The sequence below is a fragment of the Anabrus simplex genome, chromosome 2 (assembly GCF_040414725.1).
Source record: "Anabrus simplex isolate iqAnaSimp1 chromosome 2, ASM4041472v1, whole genome shotgun sequence".
NCBI classification, from domain to species: domain Eukaryota; kingdom Metazoa; phylum Arthropoda; class Insecta; order Orthoptera; family Tettigoniidae; genus Anabrus; species Anabrus simplex.
The window spans coordinates 159,549,296-159,574,455 of record NC_090266.1 but is presented as its reverse complement, the minus strand read 5'-3'; the positions used below and the strand labels follow the sequence as shown (position 1 = coordinate 159,574,455).

Sequence of the window (25,160 nt, the reverse complement as noted above, 5' to 3'; positions counted from 1 at the left end):
TGAGATGTTTGGGGACATTATTTTCTATAGTAATAGAATGTAAGAAACTAGGTCTATTAGTATCATTGTTCAGCTATCTCAAACCTCCCTGGTTCCCATCTAATATCTCTTTCACCAGAAATAATGAATATATTTAATCAATTTTTTATGAACGAATAAGGTCTACCTAATAAAACTGAATTTTTTGTAGCACGTTTAAGGAGGCCTAAAATGATCATCTGTGAAAATCAACCAGTTGAATTGCCTCCTGAAGTGGTTCGAGGTAGGAGATGTCAATGTGTGTGTTTTGTGTTGGTTGCTTTGTAATGTTGAGAACTTACCTGAAGATTGGGCAACGTTTTATGTTTTATTGCCTCTTGAAATGTTTGTAACAAACCATGAATTAACCATCATTACTTCTACAAAAGCATTAGATGACTGTAAATCCTTTAAATTATTTAACTCTTCCCTCCACATATGTGTTTATTACCATATTCTGAGTATTATTTATTGTTCAGTGTGTATAACTCATACTAACATTTTTACTTGAACTTACGGACGTGTGTATTATTACAGTATATTGTTGGAGTTTCTGGAAATCCTTAGCGTGATGATTTTTGAAACCTGATCATTTGGATGTCTGTTTAAACATATTGCTGTTGCTGATAGCTGATACTGTTTCCTGCTTTTAAAAATTAGGTTGTTATGATAATACAGTAAAACCTTGTTAAGACGTTTCTTCAGAGGACAACAAAAATTAATGTGTTAAGCGAGAAAACGTACTACCGAATATAGAAATAAAAACTATCCAACAGGGATATGGAAACACCAGATAGTTTTTTTCCAACATGAAAGCATTTTACTTTGTGTATCTGCGGGTGCAGTGAAAACTATATCTACCATTTCTCAATATGGGAGGAAAGTATTAAAAGGTGTGAAAAACACGGGAGAACAATTATCAAAACCTTTTCTGCTGGGGCTTATAAAATAACAAGTGCACTGAACCGTATGAAAAACACCAAACAACAAATATGAAAACATATGCACAGGGACCAATAAAAATATCAAAATATTCTTGCAGATCACAATCTTTCTAAAACAAATGTTAGTAGAGACCTTTTATTTCGGAGCAGTAGGTTATAAAATTATATTTTCTGGTCACACTCTTCAACAATGAATTGGAGGTTATATTCGGCCATGTGCAACTGCGACAAAACAAAGTGACTTTGGCCACCATTTTGAAAAACATCAAGTCGAAATTCGAAGGTGCGAGTTCAACATTCGTGACCTCTGCACGCTTAAAGATGCGGATGTCAGTCCACTTTCTGAAAGATTTTAATGTTGTCTTCATTAGAAAGGAATTTCACTTCTTCCGTATCCATACCTAGGCTCTCACAAGACAAATATGCACCACGCTAGTCAATTTCACACGATTATGTTCCTAAGCCAGATATAGGCTACAGTATCATGCGAAAAAGCTTCACTGTACCACTCAACACAAAATAAATGTCTAACTTTTGAATGGAATACAAGCACAAATAGGCTCCCTTTTTCCGTAATCGCTCAACTGTGGCGACGGCTCTTACCCAAGTTGTAAATCATGTGTCTTTCACAAGGGATGACAAATAACATTTTCAGGGCTAGGAAAAATGTAATCGTACTCGTAGTAAGCAGTAATAACTAAAATTTGTGATGCGATATGCATGCTTATATGTTCCTAATCCTGTTATAGGGTACCGTATCACACAACAAACATTCGCTACACTTCACTGTACCACTCAGCACAAAATAAATTTCTAACTTCTGAATGGAATGTGAAATACAAGCACAAATAGACTCAACTGTGTTATTCAGCAAACTTGCTGCTAACCGCAATCAAAATTGAACATTGCTGAGGCTAACAGCTTGCTCCCCGAACGTGCAACTTATCCTGTGAAGTTCTCACGGAACTGTGGTGACAGATCTTACCCGAGTTGGAAATCACGTTTGTTTCACAAGGGATGATAAATAAAATTTTTAGGACTAGGAAAAATGTGATCGTACTAAGCGGTAATAGCGTAAATTCGTGACTCTGTAAGTGAGGTATTTTTATATAGATTTAATATGATGAGAATCGGGACTTCAAATTTACGATGTGCTAAGCAGGAAAACATGTTAATGAGGAACACACTAACGAGGTTTCACTGTATATTCCATCATTTTCTTATGCTGTGCCTTGCAACAGTCATCCTGAAGAGTTAACAATTAGCAGGGGCAATGAGCCAATTGTGGGCACATTCCTTGGACCACATGTAAATCTTTTCTATAGAAGTGTTTATCAGGTATTAAAAAATATGCACACTTTTCCTATTACTGGTACCTGAATTACTTAGACCTTTTTCATATTTATTACATTCAGATACCCGCCCCGGTTCTCTCCGAGGGAGAAAACGGTTATTCTGTTCATAAATATTTTGAGGATAGCTGTTTGTTTAATGATCTATGACTTTGTAATGTCTGGAAAATACGCATACAAAAATACTGAGTAGCATACTGTTGTTAAAAGCTACAAACAACTGAATTTAGTTGTAAAAAAAGTATTGTTTACAGAAGTAGTTTCCTGGTGCAATTCAACATCACAGAGTGCTATTTGAATATGAATACTGACTCATAATAATATTTTTTTAAAAAGAAACTCTGTAAAGAGTTGTAATATGATGGCAGTAAATTCTCTGCAATATAATGAATATACCAAAACCTTGAAATTGGCAAGAACTTGCTTCTAAATAATTACTATTTTTCCTTTTGTATTTACATAGAAGGCTTCGAGGTTACTGCAACTACACCGTTATTAAAAGTTCGAGTCATTCATGATCGGTAATACTCTGGACAAATGAGACAGAATGAAACTAAATGAATTCATCTCCTAGGAACTTCAATAAGATTTTTACTATTGCTTTTATCAGTATGAAATCTAACATTCATTACATATGTGATAAATTATTTTATAAAGTGTGTTAATTTTACTTTCTACTGTAAATTAGCATATGACGTTAATATGCTGGTAATATAATGATTTGAAAAAGCCTGAAGTACTTGAATATTTTAAAGTTATGAATGTTGGTGATTCATGCGTAAAGATAATTGTATAACAGCATCTAAATTATTTTGAAAGGTCAGAACATAAATTTAATCGTATCCTTTCAAAAAAAAACATTTTTCTTTTTCAACACTTTAAATTTCATATTAATGAATCGCTTTAACATCCAGAACCTCCACTCGTGCTTTTGCATTTTAGATCCATGTACCTTTGCAAATGTACTGGAGGAATATACTAGTATGCCAAATACATCATATCTTCACATCATTGTACTTCCAGTGACATTGAATTATGATATAACTTTGGTGCATCTAGTACAGGGATCTGTTTTGACTTCAACAAAATTTAGTTTGAACAAGAGTGTTCTGACCAATAGAAACATACTTGTCTCCCTTCATAAGTGAATTTACAATATCTACAGGCTGGAAATGATTCAGTTGCATTTTTTATTACCTTCTTAAATGCTGGCTTTACATCCCACGAACTACTTTTTACAGTTTTTGGAGATGTGAAGGTGCCGGAATTTGGTCTCGCAGGAGTTCTGGTACGTGGCAGTGAATCTACTTACATGAGGCGGACGCTTTTGCGGACTGAGCCAGGATTGAACCTGCCAAGTTGGGTTCAGAAGGCTAGCATCTCAACCGTCTCAGTCACTCAACCCGGCGAAAGTGCCCTTTAAAATAAAGTATAATTTCCTGGTTTACCCTCACTATACTAAATTTCTTTGAAGCTGGTGACATTATATCATACCAATCTTCAAGTTAAAAGACCTACTCCTTCTTGCACTTGATCGTCTGGCAAGAAGTAGATAATTCCAGTTATTATTATCTAGATCTTGCACTCAATGAGGAACACTACAATCTTAAAGTCCATCTTGTGAGTGGAATTGGTACTATTTATACAATCTTGTTACACCAGATCGATAGAGGGTGAACATGACTACAATTACGCATCAAAAACTAAATTTCACAAAATGTGGTCATTATTTACTATTTCCACTCATATCTTCAATTTGTCCTCCTTTCAAAGGCTTCTACATATTTAACTGAGGTGTTCTTGAGAGTCCATGTTTCTTCACTGTATAACAGAGCAGACCATACCATGTATAAGCTTTGATCACTTACTGCTTTAGTTTTAGATTTATATTGTCAGTACAAAGGGAGAGATTTAACCCCTCAGCGCCGACCTCTATACGTGGTATAGACCCTCTTTTCTTCCGTAGCCGCCGACCTCTATACGTGGTATAGACCCATACATGGTTTCACATTTACGGCTTTAGCTCGAAGAGTTTTAGAGTTATTGATATGCAAATTGTTTTGTTTCCAAGAAGACATTTTCGGGTTTATCAGTGTTGTAAATAAGAATTGAAAAATCGTTATAATGTAGTTGTTTTTGCAAGGATAATTATTTGTCAAATAAGTCTGAGCACTAATCTCTTGCTTTTTTGAAGTCAGTTTGCTTCATTCGTTCCCACAGAATAAAATAAAGAAATGATGATCTGAGAAGTTTGTCTTTTCGTGTGATGTTCTTTGCTCCATTTGTACATTGGGAGTGCGGTTTATTTATTATATTTGTCTTTATTTCTCAGCTTGTAATATTTTCGTAACTCTCCACGAGCGCTCTGTGTAGGCAATAGTTAGTGCTGCTTTCTGTCATACGATACGAGAACCAGTTGTTCATGGTATATATCTCGTTTGAAAGACGTTGTCTCGATCTTTTATCTGAAATATGTATCGAGTTGGTTTGTTTCGTCATAAATGTTATTCCCCTCATTCAGTTTCGTCCTGTTGCTTTCGGTGTCGCAGCAGCTTCACCAGTCCGTGTGACGCGCCGCGCTCAGCCGAGGTATGACTGACAGTAACGTGCTTGAAATATTGTATAATTCAGATAAAAGTTTAATCGGAAGTAGTAGTGACAGTATAAGCAGCAGTGATAATGAAATAGATGATGTAGCAGTGGTAAATGATGAGAGTGACGATGAGGAGGAAACAGTACTTGGAAATTTCGTGTAAGAGACTATAGATAATTATACAGCTCAAAGAGAAGTTTTCAACGGTGAATTCTGATTGCTAAATTCTCTAATAATACTCACAGAGGTCGCAGAGACAAATATTGAGCAATTACCTTATCGGGTTCAGCTGATGAAAGGTTTGTTTACAAAATATGCTCGGGAGGGAGAGGAACGAAATATTCAAGGCCGGCGCGCATCAGATAATACAGTTCCAAGGTTGCAGGAAAGACATTTTATCATGAAATTAGCACCCAAGAGTTGGAAATCCAAACCTCAGAGACACTGTATCCTGTGTTCAAAACACGGCGAAAAGAAGACGTCAGTGTACTGCTGCCAGGAGTATGACTTGAGTCCCTGTCTCAAAGAGTGCTTCGAACTCTATCACACGGAACTAAATTACTGTGGAAATGTGGAACAATTATGTAATTATCTGTATATACATAGTTCTGTCATAAGGAATTCCAAATTTCGTGAAAATCGGGCTACTCTTATACTTGTAGTAACGCTTTAAGTGAATCGATGCATTTCAGTCGCGCGTAGTTGAAATCTCATCCGGCCGCGGAGTAGGAAGCTATTTAAATGGCTGCGACGCTGAGGGGCTAAATGTTGTGAATTTTGCCATTGCTGTTCACAGGTGTTCAAAGTTTTTTTTCTCTCTCTCTCTCTCTCGCTCTCGCTCCATGAATTTATTTTTGTAATATTTGGTCTGAATACAGATTGAATAATAATGGTGATAAAAATAAAACACATTGTTGCCTTACTCCACATAGGATAATAGCTACCTCAGCAGTTGATTTGTTGCAGATATGGACAGTAGCTGCCTGTTTCCAATGAAGATTTTCTATTATCATGATGTCGTTGCTGTCATCTCTTACTCTTTTTTAGCTCTTGGATTAGTTTTGAATGTTGAACTCTACCAAATGCTTTTTCATAATCTGTGATACAAGGAAACACCCCTTGTTGCTCCAGGCAGTTTTGGACCAGAATATTCAAAGTATGCAGTGCTTCCCTTGTACGAAAGGAATTCCTGAAACCGAACTCTGATTCATCCCGAACTTGTTCGCATTTCCTCCTGATCCTATTGTGGATTATCCTTACAAATACTTACAGAGAATGACTTGAGACTGATTACGAGGAGGGATCAAATATTAACAGGATTTTATTTTTTTAATTTATCGAAAGACACAATGCAATTACAATTTATTTTTCCACATAGTTTCCTGCTTTGGAAATGCATTTGTCCCAGCATATGCACAGCTTTTTGATGCCCTCATCGTAAAAAGAATAGGGTTGTGTCACCAGCCAGTTGCGCACAGTCTTCCACACTCTCGTCATCTTCAAATCGTTGCCCTCCTAGAGCTTCTTTAAGCGGTCTGAACAAATGGAAATCGCAGGGTGATAAGTCCGGGCTGTAAGGAGGATGATCAAGTGTAGTCCAGTGCATTTCCTGTAGCTTGGAGAGAGTTAGAGCTGCAGTATGGGGCCGTGCATTGTCGTGGAGGAGGATGACCTGTCGAATTGGTTGATCTCGTCTTTTGCGGCGATATGCAACCCTTGCCTTGTTCAACAGCTCGCAGTAGTAAGCAGCATCGATTGTGCATCACTCATGCAAAAAAAATCAATCAGCAGAATGCCTCGCCGATCGAAAAAAAAAACCAGTTGCAAGAACTTTGCCAGCTGACAGTCGAGTCTTGGCTTTCACTGTTGTTGCCTCCCCTTTCCTCCGCCACTCCTTACTGACTTGTTTAGATTCAGGAGTGTAGTGGTGGACCCATGTATCGTCGCAGGTGATGATCCTACTCGGAAATGAATCACCTTCTTCCGCAAACCTTTACCGAGCTCGATGGCTGTAGTCGCTTAAGTGTGGCCAGCATCCAGTATTTGGGAAATAGTAGGTTCGAACCCCACTGTCGGCAGCCCTGAAAATGGTTTTCTGTGGTTTCCCATTTTCACACCAGGCAAATGCTGGGGCTGTACCTTAATTAAGGCCACGGCCGCTTCCTTCCCACTCTTAGCCCTTTCCTGTCCCCATTGTCGCCATAAGACCCATCTGTGTCGGTGCGACGTTATGCAACTAGCAAAAAAAAATCTGCAAACTCTGGCAGACTCCAAACATCTCAATTTCAGATATTTTTGTCAAAAGGCGAGGGACCCATCTGGAACACACTTTACGGAACTGTAGTCATTTGTGATGATTGCTTGACAGCTCCCATAAGTGATTTTGACGTGTTCTGCAATTTCCGATATTCTTGCCCATCGATCGCCGTCAATAATGTCTTTAACTGCACAAATGTTTTTGTCTGTAATGCTGGTCCAAGAACGGCGATCATGTTGCAGATTTTCCACATGTTCTCGTCCTTCCTTGAATTTTTTATGCTAGGCAAACACGCGTCCTTGACAATGTTTGATCACCGAACTATGCAGCCAATCCTTGTCAAATTTCCGCCACTGTAACTACCTCATGAGCAAGAAATTTTATAATTATGCGTTGCGCAGTGGAGGGGTGCACCTGTTGCTCCGACATCGTGAACGTTACTGACGAAACAGTGGGAAATATGTAGCAGCACGCTCTCTCCACTCCTAACTGTCCCGCCTAAGCATGGCAGAAGTGCAGGGCCAGACCTACCAACTATTGATGTTCAGGAACAAAAATCCTGTTTACATATTAAGGTCGATCAAATATAGTCTCTACATCCCCTTGCCCTCTGCTATATTGGTAATGTGATGAACACAGATTTCAGTCAGTCTGAAGGGATGCCTCGAGTATTGAATAACTTTAGCAGAAGTATGATGTTGTCTTCGTTGATAAGCTTCAGGACTTCTGCAGGAATGTTATCAAGGCCAGGTAATTTCTTATTTTTTGCAGTATTCATTGCATACTGTACTTCTGATTTAAGGATAGCAAAGCCTTCACATAAGCCGTATGCTATTTCCTCTTTTCTCTGATCACAGAAAAGTTCTGTTTTCCTTCAAAGAATGGTTGATCTTTCTGATGTTGGATACTTTCTTTTTCTGCCCTCATTTAACAAGAACTTTTCCATCAAAATTGTAAAAGTATTTGTGAAACCATTTGCTTATTTAATAGAGTACCAAATGGTGCTTTAAAATTGCCTGTACAGTTAAATACAGGGTTTGCCACTGCTGCTGCTGCTGCTGCTGCTGCTGCTGATACAGTACTACAGATGAGCAACATGTTCACCTTGCACAAGGTGTTGGAAGTGGGCAGCCTTATTCTCCTAAATAAATCTCACAATGTTTGAGCACATTCCGAAAAACACACTGGAGCTCTGCTGGAGAAATTTCTTCAACCTTATATCAAAGGTTGAGTTTAAGTTCCTGTAATGTATTGGGGGTCTGTTTGAACCCCTATTGTAAAGACATTTTTTTTTTTTTCTTTTCTTTTTTTCTGTCCCTTGAAAATTCCTGTATTAAACTGTGTATTATCCTTTGGTTACAGTGAGAACCCCGTTACTGATGCATCCATTATTATGAGTGAATAAGCATGCTGCACGAGTTATTATTTTTCAGTATTGATTGCGATCGATCATCTTCGATATTGTTTTCTCATTACATGCACTAGCAACTCTCTCGTCAACATTCAAAGGCGATGTCCAAGTCGATTAATAATACCCACCAACTGGTGTACTGTAAACAAAATTCAAAATGAAAGAGGAGAACATGTTTTCTTAATAAATACATAAATAATATGGCTGATAGCAGTTGTGAAAACATTGGAAATAAAGGCTGAAGCAAACAATCACTTAATTTTAATGCTATGTACTGAACTTAAGTTAGAATGTGATACACCTCAAGATACGGCAGTGTGCATCACTGATTTCAGTGGTTACTTTGTTTTCTCGTGTCTTATTAAATTTTGGAAATATGAACTTTGAATCCATAGGTTCAGTCATCATTCCTTGCCAATCTTTTAATCTCGCTTCTGGAGAGTGGATTAGCTTCAGGAAATGTTGTAATAAGTTCGCTTTGTGTTTGATGTGTGGAATAAATTTTAAAATACACTTCGCATAAAAATATACATTCTTCCCTTGTTGGCCATCGTACCATCCCAAAGCAGGTTGGATGCTGAACCAGGGACAGAAAGGGGACTGGAAACATTTGTGTGTCACAGCGGCAGGTGATCACTGTGTTGTCCGGGAGCATTTGCTCACTTAGAGGTCTCTGTGGCCGGTAGCATTTTAATTTGAATGCCGTGTATGCTCAGCATTAAATTATGCTCTATTCAAATGACAAACTCTAGTTTGTTGCTGTAAATCCCAATGGCAAATACCAAATCATTTATGTTTAAGTTATTACCAGTATCACACAGTCTGTAAGATACATATAATACCGTATTTACGCGAATAACACCCGCACATTTTAAAAAAGAATTGGGGCACGAAATTGGGGTGCGGGTTTTATTCGCGTCAATGTTGGCATTATTTATTCGGTGGCGGGTATTATTTGCGTAAATACCCGCACATTTAAAAAAAATTTGAGGCACGAAATTACGATGCGTTTTTTTTTTTTTGCGTCAAAGTTTGCAATTTTTTTTTTTTTCAAAATAAGCTTACCGGTACCTAAAGTTAGGGTGCGGGGATAAATCGCGTAAATACGGTAACACGGCTTCGTACATTAGTTGTACACCGGTAATTGACTTGGACAGCTCTGATAATGTGGCAGCAAATCTGGGGAAGAATTGACATGGGGCTATCACTCTTTTGTTTCCTTCTTCTCATCCTTCACCGAAAGTGGGATGGATAAAGGTTTTAAGTTTCATTACAGATATTTGATTAAGATAATTGTGAGAAAATGGACCTTGCAAGGCTTGATGTAAACCAGAAATGACAAAGGAAGTGGTACGTTTAGAATCTTGCAGAAATGGATTCAGGTTACAACATGGCATTTACAAGGAACTAAAGCATGCATGTGTAGTGTTGAAGGTCTTACACTGAATATCAAAGTGAGAAAATTGCATGGAAACAGAAGTGTTAACTAAAATATAATCTATTTTCTATTCATGACTTTTGCAATGCTTAGATGTTTAGCTGTATCATAATATGTATTGATCTGTTTTGAGGTTGCAAGATTGTAGTAGGGTTTCACATTTCTTGGGCAACTTAGGTGGACAAACTTCTTAAACCAATTACTTGACTGTAAGTTCTCTGCAAAACTTTGAACCTTTTTAGGAGAATAAATTCATGTTGTAAGTTGGTGATTTGTATAGACAAATATCTGTAAACATTTCTTAGCATCATTTGATGTGAATTTTTATATATTTTGCTGTTATCCCCAGCTTCTGACAAACCAGACTTGGGACTAGAAGAGTTGAGTGCCCTTAACGTGAAGTCACGATACCAATTGTTTGAAAAGACTGAGCCCGATACGAACAATGTAGAACGTTCGCCAAGTTCTGTCAGCGTGAAGAGATCACCAAGCATTTTAAGCAAACTTGCCAGGTATGTACTGTAGCTACCGTATCTCTTTCCTTGCTAAGAACTTTCATGACACAATGTGAATGTTATGTTTTATTTGTGAAATACCAGTCATTTTGCTTTAGAAATAGTACTGATTAGATTCTCCTACATGCTCTCTGCAAGCATTCATATGACATATCAAAACTAATACTTAATGTTTAATGCATTGAAAGAAAGGAATAAAATGGACATAGAGGTATCAAACAATAATTTTGGAAGATCTCTCAAAAATAGGTTTTGCAGCACGATTTAGGAGTTCAGGATTTTTTTTTAAAAGTCCTTAGCAAATTAGGATGTTTCCTATCACCTATTGTCATCAAGTAATTGAGCATTTGCCAGAGACCTAGAGTGGTAGCTGTACTGGTATATGAAATACCGTATTTCACGGCATAATCGTCGCACTTTTTATACCAAAATTTTCGAAAAAATTTGTAGGGTGCGACCATTATACGATGAATATTTAATACCAGTATTTGTATTACTCAAAAAATGTATTTATAACTAAATTGTATTTGATACAAATTTAAGATGCATGTAATACTCGCGTTTATACATCAAAATAATTAAAATAGTCTAAAACAAAATTCATAATTTTTCCCAACAATTCGGCGAACGTTTTTCCAACCTGAAAATAAAAATGAACGTATTAAGTTAATTTGTCATTAATTTGAGTATTAATGTTAAAATATTACACTTGCAAAAAATTATCGCTTTGTTGTGAAATGCGGACTTACCGGTACGCAATTTATTCCAAATCCTCGGTGTCGCTATCGCAGGTTTCGCTATCTGATGTGCCGTCCTCGCCTCTGTTAATACCAGTATCAGATTCTTCGTCTTCCTGCCACACTGCGTCGTCTTCGGAACCGTCTAGTGCATTCGAAATCCCAGTCCTTTTGAAGCCCTTGGAGACTAGACTCTTCTTCACCCACGAGCATAACAAGTCCAAGGGTGGACGCCTGATATTTCCGGCGGGCGTCAATTGCTGATCGCCGCTCATCATCCACTCGTTGTAAAATCGACGTAAGTGGTCTTTAAAGGGTTTATTAACACATAGGCTACGTCTAGTGGCTGCAAAGCAGATGTTAGGCCACCAGGAATGACTATCTGTCGTGTCTTATTTGTAGTGAGAATTTGCTTCACTTCGTTCACGAGGTGACCTCGGAAACTATCTAAAACAAGCAGAGCTGGTTGTTTTAGTAGTGCACCAGGTCTTCTATTCCACACAGTTTTAACCCAGTCCAGCATGAGTTCTACGTCCATCCAACCCTTTGGTTGCACTCGTACATGAATTCCACAGGGAAACTGTACATTCTTAGGCATCGTTTTCCTCTTGAAATTGATGCAAGGCGGCAACTTTCTCCCGTCAGCTGTAAAGGCTAGCATTGCCATGCATCGCAACTTCTCACTACCGCTGGTTTTCATTAATACACTCCGTGATCCTTTTAGCACAATAGTGCTGTTGCGAGGCATATCAAAAAAGATTGGAGTCTGATCGGCATTACCGATTTGAGAAAGCAAGTACGAAGTTTCCTTGCGCAAACGTATGACAAATCGGTGAAAATTTACAATCTTGTCCGTGTAATCAGCAGGCAACTTTTGGCTTAGTGTTGTTCTCCTTCGCACTGACAGATTGTGTCGTCGCATGAACCCCTTAATCCACCCACGAGTCGCCTTAAACTGAGTTACCGGTATGTTGTGTTTGCGCGCTACCTCCTGTCCTTAATTTGTAACATTTCATATGATACACTGCAGCCATTGTTACGTATTTCACTGACGTACCTAAACACTTCTTCGTCAATTATAGGAAACTTCCCTGTTTTAGGACGTCTAAACGCGCGTCTAGAAGGGTTTGTGCTTTTTAGCTTGTTTTTTACTTTCCGCCAGTCACGCACCAACTTTTCACTCACAGAAAATTTTCTTTCTGCAGCTCTGTTCCCGTGCTGTTCAGCGAAGGCAATTACGCTTAGCTTGAAGCACGCGGAATAGTTTCTATATTTACCCATAATCGCTTATAAATGCTTCACACGTTAATGTTTTGCGATATAAATGACTTTCCGTAATTGTTCACTATTAAAACAAATTATTTCTGCAAACACCCAAAACACAAATTAAAAACTTAAATTCTCACGCACACATGTCTACAGTAATCGCGTAAATCTGAAACAAATAAATGCACCTGTGATCTGTCCATTCCAGAGCAGCCAATACTGTTAGGCAGCAAGGAAGCATGCAACAATTTATCAGTTTAGCTCGTTGGTTGCGACACACTACCGCGCTTGCGCAAAGCTCGCAAACCGGAGCTCTAGCTAGCGCGGTGTAGATCTACTGTATAGTTGACCAGTTGACTGTATTCCGAGATGTCAGTAACAAACATTCATTTTTTTCAATTTCTTTTAAACATACGGTAATTAGGTTAATATTTCTTCCCAGTTATTGATGATTTTACATTACATTACTGACGAGTTTATAAAATAAAACTTTAATAGCATTGGATAATAATTATCTTGACTGCTTGGATGGTTTACCGATGAAAGGGATGAAATATTAGGGATAAAATTAGTTTGTGATAATATCAAATCAAATCAAAATCTCTTTATTTGCAAATGAGGTGTCTACCTCGGTGGCAAATGGTACACTAAAATACATTATTGTCAAGCACTAAATATTAAATTAACAAGAGAAGAAAATTTTTCCTATAATACAATATTATACAATTTACACTAACAATGTTTTCTATTAAACACACAGCTCATCCTTAATAAATTTATATTGTTTACAAAATTCTACTTATAATATCTCCTGTACTACTTACAAATATAGTCAACTGATATACAGTACGTGGAATTACTTCAAATGATACTATACAACTGGTATAACATTAATATTTACATTGCATTTATTTATTTACTTTTTTTTTTTTTACCCGTTCTGGATCCTAAGTAGCATAACGACCTGCTGCGTCTTAACCAGAGCCCCTTTTGCCACCACTTTTCAGAGTTCCTGAAGGGCCTTCACAGCTACCGTAGCGGTCCCAGGGCCCTCGAAGTCCCCACTGTACTTCACCCCTACAGGCAGTCCCCTACTTTGGCTGTCCAAACTCCTTAGACCAGGGGATGGAATTAATTTATTCACACACATTTTTTTATTTACAATAACCTGCACTGGTCGAATGCCCTCTAACACTTCATTTATTTTCTCTGTTGCTGTTTATTCTCTTCTTGAATATCTGTACAGATTTTGGAAAAGGATCAAACACTACCCCTGGTAAACTGTTCCACTCCTTCACACCCTTCCCAATGAATGAAAATTTACCCCAATCGCTTCTGCTAAAATTCCTTCTAATTTTATATTTGTGGTCAGTCCTGCCGATATAATTATTTTCCAACTGAAGCCTCTCACGGATATCTCCCCATGCTTCTTCTCCTGTATAGGCTCTATATAATCCTGTAAGTCTAGTTTTCTCCCTTCTCTTACTTAAAGTTTCTCACCCAAGTTCCTTTAACATTTCTGATACACTACTCTTTCTCCTGAGATCCCCTGTTACAAATCTTGCTGCTTTCCTCTGCACACTATCTATTTCTTTTATTAGGTATTCTTGGTGAGGATCCCAAACACTGTTTCCATATTCCAATAATGGACGAACCATACTCGAGTAACTTTTTTCTTTTAATTCTTTGTTGCATCCTTTAAGTAGCCTCATTATGACATGTAATGATCTGTATGCTTTCCCAACAATGTCATCAATATGACTCTTCCAGTGCAAATTACTTTCAAATCTCACACCTAAGTATTTGCACTTGCCATCTTTTGGGATAACTACCTCATCCAAAGTATATTCAAATTCAGTTTTAAAGCTCCTGTTTGTAAAAGTTGTAACAGTTGATTTGCCTCCATTAACCTTCATATTATTTTCTTCAACCCATTGTTGGATACTTTCAAGGTCCCTTTGTAATTCTGAACAATCCTCAATGTTGTTTATTTCTCTATAAACAATTATGTCATCTGCATACAATCTTATTTTTGATGTTATATTGTTCCCTAAATCATTTGCGTATATTAAGAAAAGTAACGGACCGATTGTACTACCCTGTGCAATTCCCTTCCAAACTTTCTCTTCCTGAGATACATTATTTCCTACTTTGACTTTCTGAACCCTTGAATTTAGAAATGCTTTTATCCAACGTGTAACCCTGCGTCCAATCCTATTCCCTCCAATTTCTTTAATAATATTCCATGTTCCACTCTATCAAAGGCTTTGGAAAGATCTATGGCTATGCAATCTAACTGACCTCCTGAATCCAACTGATCTGATATGTCCTGCTGAAATCCCACCAGTTGTGCCTCACAAGAAAATTTCTTTCTAAATCCATACTGGCTCCTCATGAACCAATTTTTATCATCACATATCCCTCTGATGTACTTCGATATTAAACTCTCCAGAATTTTACAAACTATACTGGTCAGGCTGATTGGTCTGTAGTTCTCTGGTTTCCTTTTATCACCCTTTCCTTTATAAATTGGTATTATCATAGATTCCTTCCATTCCTTTGGTATTACACTATTATTTATATGAAGGAGGTGGGAATTATAGGAACATACAGGCCTGGAAGAGAGGAAAGAGACATGGAAATCTTTGAAAAAATAATAGATTATACTCGTAAAAACAATAATAATGATATGGTAATAATTGGGGGAGATCTAAATTTGCCTGAAGTTGAATGGAAAGGAGCTGCAAGTGAAGCCCATGAACAGAAACTGGCAAATAAGTTAATTTGGGAGGGAAGATTTACACAAGTAGTACAAGAACCGACTCGTCTCAATAACTTACTAGATGTATTCTTGGTTAAACCATGGAAAATTGTTGATAAAACTGAGGTAATTGAAGGAATAGGAGACCATAAGGCTGTAATAATGGATGTAGGACTCGTACCAAAAAGGCTTAATAAGAGGGTTACACAAGACAAGAAATTGTACAAAAAAACTAAAGTTGATGAATTTGGGACTTACCTTAAATCACAATTCAGTTGTTGGATAAGTGAAGGGAGTAACGTGGATACACTTTGGGCTAAATTTAAAGGAATTATTTGGGAAGGAGAGAAGAGATTTGTACCTGTTAAGAAGGGTAAAATGACCTCGGACCCTGTTTATTATACAAGGGAAATAAGAAAATTAAAAAGAAAATGTAGAATAGTAAACAGGAAAATCAAAGAGGGTAGGGAGAGTAGAGAAACTAGAAAACAGCTAATGAGGGAACTGAATAGAGTGAAAAAGGAAGCAAAAGAGAATTCTATGAATGGCATACTTCAAGAGGGTAATGACCACAAACAGAAATGGAAAAAGCTGTATTCATATATCAGGAATCAAAAAGGAAAAGGAATCCAAATTCCTACAATGGTGGGAGAAGGGGGTGAACACTATTTAACAGATACTGAGAAAGCAAACCTATTTAGTAGGGAATTTAGAGATTCAGTAGATGATTGTCAAGAGTTTGAAACTGAAACAGAAGATAGAGAGGGAGAGAGACAGAGGGAAACAAGAAGCTTCTCATTCACAAACGAAGATATTTTCAGAGAAATCCAACTGCTTCAGCAAGGAAAAGCAGCAGGAATTGATCAAATTACTGGGGAGGTATTAAAGACAATGGGGTGGTACATAGTGCCTTATTTAAAATTTCTCTTTGACTATGTCATAAATAATAGTGTAATACCAAAGGAATGGAAGGAATCTATAATAATACCAATTTATAAAGGAAAGGGTGATAAAAGGAAACCAGAGAACTACAGACCAATCAGCCTGACCAGTATAGTTTGTAAAATTCTGGAGAGTTTAATATCGAAGTACATCAGAGGGATATGTGATGATAAAAATTGGTTCATGAGGAGCCAGTATGGATTTAGAAAGAAATTTTCTTGTGAGGCACAACTGGTGGGATTTCAGCAGGACATATCAGATCAGTTGGATTCAGGAGGTCAGTTAGATTGCATAGCCATAGATCTTTCCAAAGCCTTTGATAGAGTGGAACATGGAATATTATTAAAGAAATTGGAGGGAATAGGATTGGACGTAAGGGTTACACGTTGGATAAAAGCATTTCTAAATTCAAGGGTTCAGAAAGTCAAAGTAGGAAATAATGTATCTCAGGAAGAGAAAGTTTGGAAGGGATTTGCACAGGGTAGTATAATCGGTCCGTTACTTTTCTTAATATACGCAAATGATTTAGGGAACAATATAACATCAAAAATAAGATTGTATGCAGATGACATAATTGTTTATAGAGAAATAAACAACATTGAGGATTGTTCAGAATTGCAAAGGGACCTTGAAAGTATCCAACAATGGGTTGAAGAAAATAATATGAAGGTTAATGGAGGCAAATCAACTGTTACAACTTTTACAAACAGGAGCTTTAAAACTGAATTTGAATATACTTTGGATGAGGTAGTTATCCCAAAAGATGGCAAGTGCAAATACTTAGGTGTGAGATTTGAAAGTAATTTGCACTGGAAGGATCACATTGATGACATTGTTGGGAAAGCATACAGATCATTACATGTCATAATGAGGCTACTTAAAGGATGCAACAAAGAATTAAAAGAAAAAAGTTACTTGAGTATGGTTCGTCCATTATTGGAATATGCAAACAGTGTTTGGGATCCTCACCATGAATACCTAATAAAAGAAATAGATAGTGTGCAGAGGAAAGCAGCAAGATTTGTAACAGGGGATTTCAGGAGAAAGAGTAGTGTATCAGAAATGTTAAAGGAACTTGGGTGGGAAACTGTAAGTAAGAGAAGGGAGAAAACTAGACTTACAGGATTATATAGAGCCTATACAGGAGAAGAAGCATGGGGAGATATCCGTGAGAGGCTTCAGTTGGAAAATAATTATATCGGCAGGACTGACCACAAATATAAAATTAGAAGGAGTTTTAGCAGAAGCGATTGGGGTAAATTTTCATTCATTGGGAAGGGTGTGAAGGAGTGGAACAGTTTACCAGGGGTAGTGTTTGATCCTTTTCCAAAATCTGTACAGATATTCAAGAAGAGAATAAACAGCAACAGAGAAAATAAATGAAGTGTTAGAGGGCATTCGACCAGTGCAGGTTATTGTAAATAAAAAAATGTGTGTGAATAAATTAATTCCATCCCCTGGTCTAAGGAGTTTGGACAGCCAAAGTAGGGGACTGCCTGTAGGGGTGAAGTACAGTGGGGACTTCGAGGGCCCTGGGACCGCTACGGTAGCTGTGAAGGCCCTTCAGGAACTCTGAAAAGTGGTGGCAAAAGGGGCTCTGGTTAAGACGCAGCAGGTCGTTATGCTACTTAGGATCCAGAACGGGTAAAAAAAAAAAAGTAAATAAATAAATGCAATGTAAATATTAATGTTATACCAGTTGTATAGTATCATTTGAAGTAATTCCACGTACTGTATATCAGTTGACTATATTTGTAAGTAGTACAGGAGATATAAGTAGAATTTTGTAAACAATATAAATTTATTAAGGATGAGTTGTGTGTTTAATAGAAAACATTGTTAGTGTAAATTGTATAATATTGTATTATAGGAAAAATTTTCTTCTCTTGTTAATTTAATATTTAGTGCTTGACAATAATGTATTTTAGTGTACCACTTGCCACCGAGGTAGACACCTCATTTGCAAATAAAGAGATTTTGATTTTTTTTTTATTTGAAAAGTTTTCATCCCATGCCCGGACACTTATGACGTAGTAGTAAGATAAGAGTCTAGCGATGACAACTGAGACATCGTAAATATTTTGGCTGAATAATTCCGTGGAAATCTGCGTTATCGTCTTAGATTTCACTTCGTGCGCAATAACACAGGGAGCTGGCCCCATGGTGTAGGTGTAGCGTGCTTGCCTCTTACACGGAGGCCTCGGGTTCAATTCACGGCCGGGTCAGGGAATTTTACCTGTATCTGAGGGCTGGTTCGAGGTCCATTCAACCTACCTAGCCGGTATTTCCTGGCGACGTTGCCGATAAGCGATAACTTACAGCCTTACGTATTTCAAATGGGAACTCATAATATGTAGGTGGTGAATAAATAGTACACTGTCTCGCGACCACGTTGTCAAACTGCCGATAGTCTACCGGTAAGCCATGCGTCGTACATATACCGGTATTATTTATTTATACGTTGTGCAACATGTCGCAAACATGACTGTGTTGCCAAATTGCCCATAAACCATACACGTATTTAAATTGCGCATTCATGTGCAACTTACATTGCAGTTCCATTTACCTTTTAACCAGATTAGTGAACAAAATTTGGACGTGCGACGATTATGTAATTAAAGATTTAAAGTCCGATTTTTGTATTGAAAATAAAGGATGCGACGATTACGCGGTGGCGACGATTATGCCGTGAAATACGGTAACCCTTTTTATCAGAACTAAATTCAAACACTTGGCATCTGTAGTTGAAAGGCTTTAAAGCACAATGCTGTGTTAACCTTTTCTTCTGTATTCAATTCTTGCAATCTACATCTACTCTAAACTGTTAATCGTGTTCAAGTCATAGCTTCGTCCTGCTGTTCTTTCCTGCACATTTTCTTCCAAAACAGATCAAATCTCAATATGTCAAGATTTTCTTAGCTATACGAATAGAATCCCTCTTATCCAGCATTCACATAACCCACAATTCCAAAACTACTCCACTTTTGCTTGGGGAAAAAAAATAAAAATCTCAGGAACTCTAAAAAAAAACCCTGGCACTACAACGTTCGATGGTTTCAATTAAACCTATCGTCGTTAATAAATGTGCTCACGCCATTCAGTAGCAAACAGTTCAGCTTAAGTGAAATGCATTGTCGGTAACAGTAGACTCAGTATAGACTTGGTGCATGATATTTGTTTAATGAAATTGCAGCAAAATGGATAAATCTGCAAAGCAAAAGAGAAATGTTCTGGCACTTAAACAAAAGCTGGTATTACTGGGTGAAATGAAAAAAGTCATTGCCTGTAGAAGGTTGTATTTAATGGAAGAATTCCCCATGTGATTTTCAACATTATATGATGTTAGAAAGCAAGCAAGTCAGCTTTGAAGTTTGATAGTGAATTCGGAATCAGCAAAAGCAGTTGAAAATTGTAAAACTCTTCACCAATCTCGCATTGAAGAAATGGACTTAGTGCTTTACAAGGGGTTTTCACTTACGAGATTGCAAGGTATCTGCATTTCAGGATGAATGCATATAAATTACAAACATAAAAGTTTTCCACCTATTCAACACATAGTTATATTTACACTGCGTGAATTTGCATTACGTGGGACTAGTTTCAACCCTACTCGGGGTCATCAGCCATATTTAAACAATACACAATATTTGACAAAATCCTAAAACCTGTTTCTAAGCAGTAAGAACACTATGATGTGTGGTTGAATTAGGCGAAGTGCTATGGTGCTAAAAATGTTGCATACGAGAGTGAAATATTAAGAGTAACAATAGGTGATACTTACAACTCTAGAAGAATTCTAAAACTTCTTATTCAGTCTGCACAGTTCCAACAATCAACCCTGCAGTCATATCAACATAGTTTGGTTACCCAATACACCAAGTATCAAAATTTCTGCTTAAGCTGATACAGTGTATAATAAACTCCTCACACACACTTCTAGAGAGTATCATCCACACATTTGTTACTCAAACATTTGTACGTACTTGTATATTTTTATTATAAGTCTCACGTTATATTGTGTTCAGTCTTAGTACCATGACACTTGGTTCACAACCGTAATGTATTGCCAGGACCTACTGAATTCTATCTGAAACACCATGTGTCTAAAAAATTTGACTCAAGTTGATCCACAACATAGAGCATCCCATTTGTACTTTTATACCCAGACTTTTTAACATATTTGTGTACTTGTATTATATATTGCTCACCTATTGTCACTCGTAATATTTCACTCTCATATGCAACATTTTAGCACCATAGCACTTTGCCTAATTCAACCAAACATCATAGTGTTAATTATATAATTGTTTTCATACTGTTCTTACTGCTTAGAAACATGTTTTAGGATTTTGTCAAATATTGTGTATTTTTTAAATATGGCTGATGACCCCGAGTAGGGTTGAAACTAGTCCCATGTAATGTAAATACACGCAGTGTAAATATAACTATGTATTGAATAGGTAAAAAACTTCTATGTTTATAATTTATATGTAATCTCAGTTCAATACGGACCAACATGAAATTCATAACACTTGAGGATGAATGCTGCAAGAAAATGCAAGGATATTTCATAATAAAAATGGATATTCTGTGTGACTATGTTCATTCCATAGGTTGGCTTAACTCTTTCAAACAGAGGCGTGGCACCATCAGCTAAGAAGTTTCAGGTGAACAGAAAAATGCAGATGAAGACTCTGTAAATGAATTCGTAGAAACATGTCTGAAAATAATTAAAGATGAGAGTATTATTGGGGAGCAGATTCATAATGCTGATGAGACTGCATTATTGTTGAGATGTCTTCCAAAAACTCCTCTCACCTTTGAAAATGAAACATCGCCTAAGAGATTTAAACACAATAAGGACCACGTGACTTTGCTGTCTTGTACGAATGCTGCAGCTACATACAAAGTGAAGCCAGCAGTGATTGCGAAATTCCAAAATCCATGATATTCATAAAAATGTCATAGCCATCCCATCACAACCAGTCTCAGAGGAATGCCTTGCTGGACAACTGGCATGCTCATCCTTCTGAAGATTTGGACTGTGAGAACGTTCAAATCCCATTTCTCCCTCCCATTGTCATGAGTCCCCTGCAGCCTAGGGACAAGTGTGTTATCGAGAACTTCAGAATGAGCTATTGATCCCTTTACATGCGGGAATACGTTGGCAATGAAGGTCTGTGAAAGATTTTCACAAGTTTTTCTCTCTAAAAGCTGCATTATACCTTGTCTCAGTTGTATGGAGCCAGTAATGTTGCGTCGCTGATGGCGTAAAGTATGGTCCATATTAGTGTTAGAGGAGAATGAGTGTGATGAGGAAGATTTTTTTTTAGACTTCCCATCGCAAGCATGCTATTTCAGAAATAGTAATATGCTACAATCAAAGAAACTTCAGTCTGATGAGAGAGAAATTGGCAAATGGGTTAGATATCAACTGCTCTACTCTTATCATGCACCCTTGATGATGACGATGATGAAATTATCAATCTCATCTGTGGTAAATTTAGGGAGGAGGGGAATAAGTAGACAGCGATGATTCTCAGTTCTCAACACAAGTTTCAACATTTATTCATTTTAAAGAGCAGTGTTTGCTTATGACATAATACAGTTGCATTGTATTCAAAACTAATTCTTGAAACGTCTGAGAGAGGCATGCAGACAGGTGGATATTGGAGACGTGTTTAAGAAGTTCAAATATTTACTTGCTGCGACCCAACCCAGATGCTAATCATTGGAATTTAAAAAAACCCACTACTGCTGTACCATCCTATTTCTTTGTAAGTTTTTGTAGCGGTTCATGCCGGCTACAGTATGTACGTGAATAATCCCTAAGCATTACAATATACACAGTATACACAATAATGAATAATTCTTACAAAAATAAAGTTATTTTGTTCAAAAACACTCGTCAGACATCCACGGCTAGCCTTACACTCTATAATTGAACTTTGAACCGACACATTTCACTTGTGGCTGCACATCCAAACTGTTCCTTTTCAGTCGTGTTCACATATCCTGTTTTTGATTTCTGGAATAATCGCATTTTGTCCGTGAAATGCCTGGCAGTTACTTATTGTGCATTCAAGACAAGCTTTATTTTTCCTCCAGTCACATATTGTAGTGCAACTCTAGTTCTCATACTTTCTTCCCGCAGCACAATTACCAATTTGGTCTGTCTCTTTCATAGTGTGAAACTTCCTTTTAAATATGAACGACCTATAAAAAGTACAATGAATCAATAACTGTAAATTTCCACCATTTTGATACTTATATTTGCATTAAGCAAATCAATGAATCATATACAGTACATGTTTCATTCCATTTGGAACATCTTCAGCTGTATTACAACGCTTAGGTGAAGTTACAAAGTATTTATCTTCTTAAGAAGATTTTAATAAGTACCTTGTTTTACTTAAAATCTATGTGAATTTAAAAAAATGAGATAAATTAAAATCAATGTGGATGGTTGAATGGGGTGGTGAAATGGGAGGGAAATGGATTTACTTATTTTGGCCTATTTTAAAACTGTATCTATTCGTTGGAACAGATGTTATAAAAAAAATGTTTTTGTTTCCAGCACTTTTCACTATGATACAATATTCTGCTTGTCTACTAATAAAATTTTTCTGAAAAATAATTTTCCTTTGTCACTGTTCTGTATTTTACAAGGATGTTCTCTTCATTTACTCCTTCCAAGGCGAATGATGTTTGTTTTAATTTATCACATGTAATAATTATAATAATGTAATATTTATAAAAGTGTCTCTTGATTTCAATTAATTCAGGATCCCTGAAGCTGATTGTTGTCTTACTATTATTAAAAGAGCTTCCTCAAAAAAAAGAAATGAAATAAAATGGGAAATTGCTTAAATGGTTTCATACCTTGTTGTTGACAAAATCTACTGTGTCCTTGGAGGAGCGACGGCTGATGCAGCCTTCTGTCTTGTGAAGTAATGATGTGTGTGTTCCAAAGCTTGCTCTGCCTTCGGGGGAGGCAACGCTATGGAGTGGGGAACAGGGTGTCGGTTACGGTTACGGTCACAGTTTCGGCTTTAGAAGACGGGGTAGGGGGAATAGATATACGGGAGGACGGAAGTTCGTTCATTTTCTTTCTTTTATTGTCTGTATTGCTTTTAATGCCTAATGCTTCCAGATGTGATAATATCCCTTCGTATAAAGGGTTCCTATTATCAGTTATATCATTCAGGTTATTATCCGGATTACTTTGTTGATCTAAATAAATGTAGAATTTTCTAGTGTATTTAGAAGACCACCTTTATTTGTTTTATGTAATATTGTCAAATTTTGCTCTATAGGGATCCCAAATTAATTGAATTCAAGAGACATTTCTATAAAATTAAAACAAACATCATTTGCCTTGGAAGGAGGAAATGAAGAGAACATCCTTGTAAAATATAGAACAGTGACAAAGGAAAATTATTTTTCAAATACATTTTATTAGTAGACATGCAGAATATCATGAATCGGTGAAAATTGCTGGAAACAAAAAAAATTTTCCTAACCTCTGTTCCAATGAATAGATATAATTTTAAAATAGGCTAAAATAAGTAAATCCATTTCCCTCCCATTTCACCACCCCATTCAAAAATCTACATTGATTTTAATTTATCTCAATTTCTTAAATTCATATAGATTTTAAGTAAAACAAGGTACTTATTAAAATCTTCTTAAGAAGATAAATACTTTGTAACTTCACCTAAGCGTTGTAATACAGCTGAAGATGTTCCAAATGGAATGAAACATGTACTGTGTATGATTGATTTGCTTAATGCAATTATAAGTATCAAAAAGGTGGAAATTTACTGTTATTGATTCATTGTAAATATGATTTGTTACGAGAAATGAAGCTGATTTCTTGCAATCTATAAAAAGTACTCGCACAATCTATCCTGAACATGTTCTAATACTTAAACTGACACGATATGTACGCGGCACACTTCTGTGTTGTGGCGGAAACAGAGATGACAACAGAATGGGTGGAAAAATATCAACTTCCAGATTTGTGTATGTTAGGACCACTGTACCAACTTTGACGTGAGTTATACCTGCACCCCGAGATTTTGCCATCAAATTTTGAAGGGATAAAGAAGGAAAGAAAAAGAAATGGGAGAATTATTGGCAAATAATTGGTATGTTGGCTGTTCTTTAGACTACTTAACACCATATTTTCTTCACATACATTTTGTATATTGTAATGCTTAGAGTTATGAGTTAAAAAATTACAGTGGGTCCATTGCATTTAATGTAAACACCTACTGAAATACATTTTTATTTTTATTGAAGTACTGCTTAAATCCATTAATCAAGACATGTTACGTGGCATAGCATTCATAATAATAATATATACTAGGGCTATATCATATGAACACCAGGAAACTGAACCATCATTTCTTGCGTATACACACATTAGGGTGGTACACAACCTACCTCACAGTACATGGACTCATCCATCCAACGCTCGGTGCAAGCACTGTACTGTGAAGTACAGTAGAGTCTCGATTATCTGACCTAAACGGGACCTGGAGTACGTCGGATCACCGAAAATGTCGGATAATACAGAATAACTTTGAAAATGAACTGAAACAAACAGGAAGGCTATATTGTAGTACTAAAACAATGATATGTTTTACGGTACTGTATTTATTGATCTATCGGTTCAATTGTACAGTACATGTAGTATTGAACGAAAACATTCCAAATGTCTTACAAAAAGAAACTTGTCAACAATGTCTGCTTGCCTGCGGATCCACGTTTTCTTGTTGCGAGATCCCGCCATCAACGAAAGATCAACACCTCTGTTGTGCTTGCTTCCGGCTGTTGCTAAACGTAGATTAATGCCATTTCCAATGCACTTAATCCTTCACTGTGAGCCACCGTTTTCTCCTTTTGTTCTGCAATGCCTCGT

At 36.9% G+C, this 25,160-nt stretch overlaps 1 protein-coding gene across 6 annotated transcripts in view; it reads left to right on the top strand.

Annotated features, from left to right (window-relative positions):
• Positions 1-25,160, top strand: part of LOC136863957 (glutamic acid-rich protein) — a 466,965-nt gene that overhangs the window by 294,214 nt on the left and 147,591 nt on the right. For 5 of the 6 annotated variants that reach the window (XM_067140416.2, XM_067140414.2, XM_067140413.2 and 2 more), the window contains 2 exons: positions 191-262; positions 10,363-10,525. In XM_067140416.2, coding sequence (XP_066996517.1) covers positions 191-262; positions 10,363-10,525 — 235 coding nt within the window. The remainder of the gene's footprint in view (positions 1-190; positions 263-10,362; positions 10,526-25,160) is intronic. The other variant, XM_067140412.2, reaches the window with a different exon arrangement.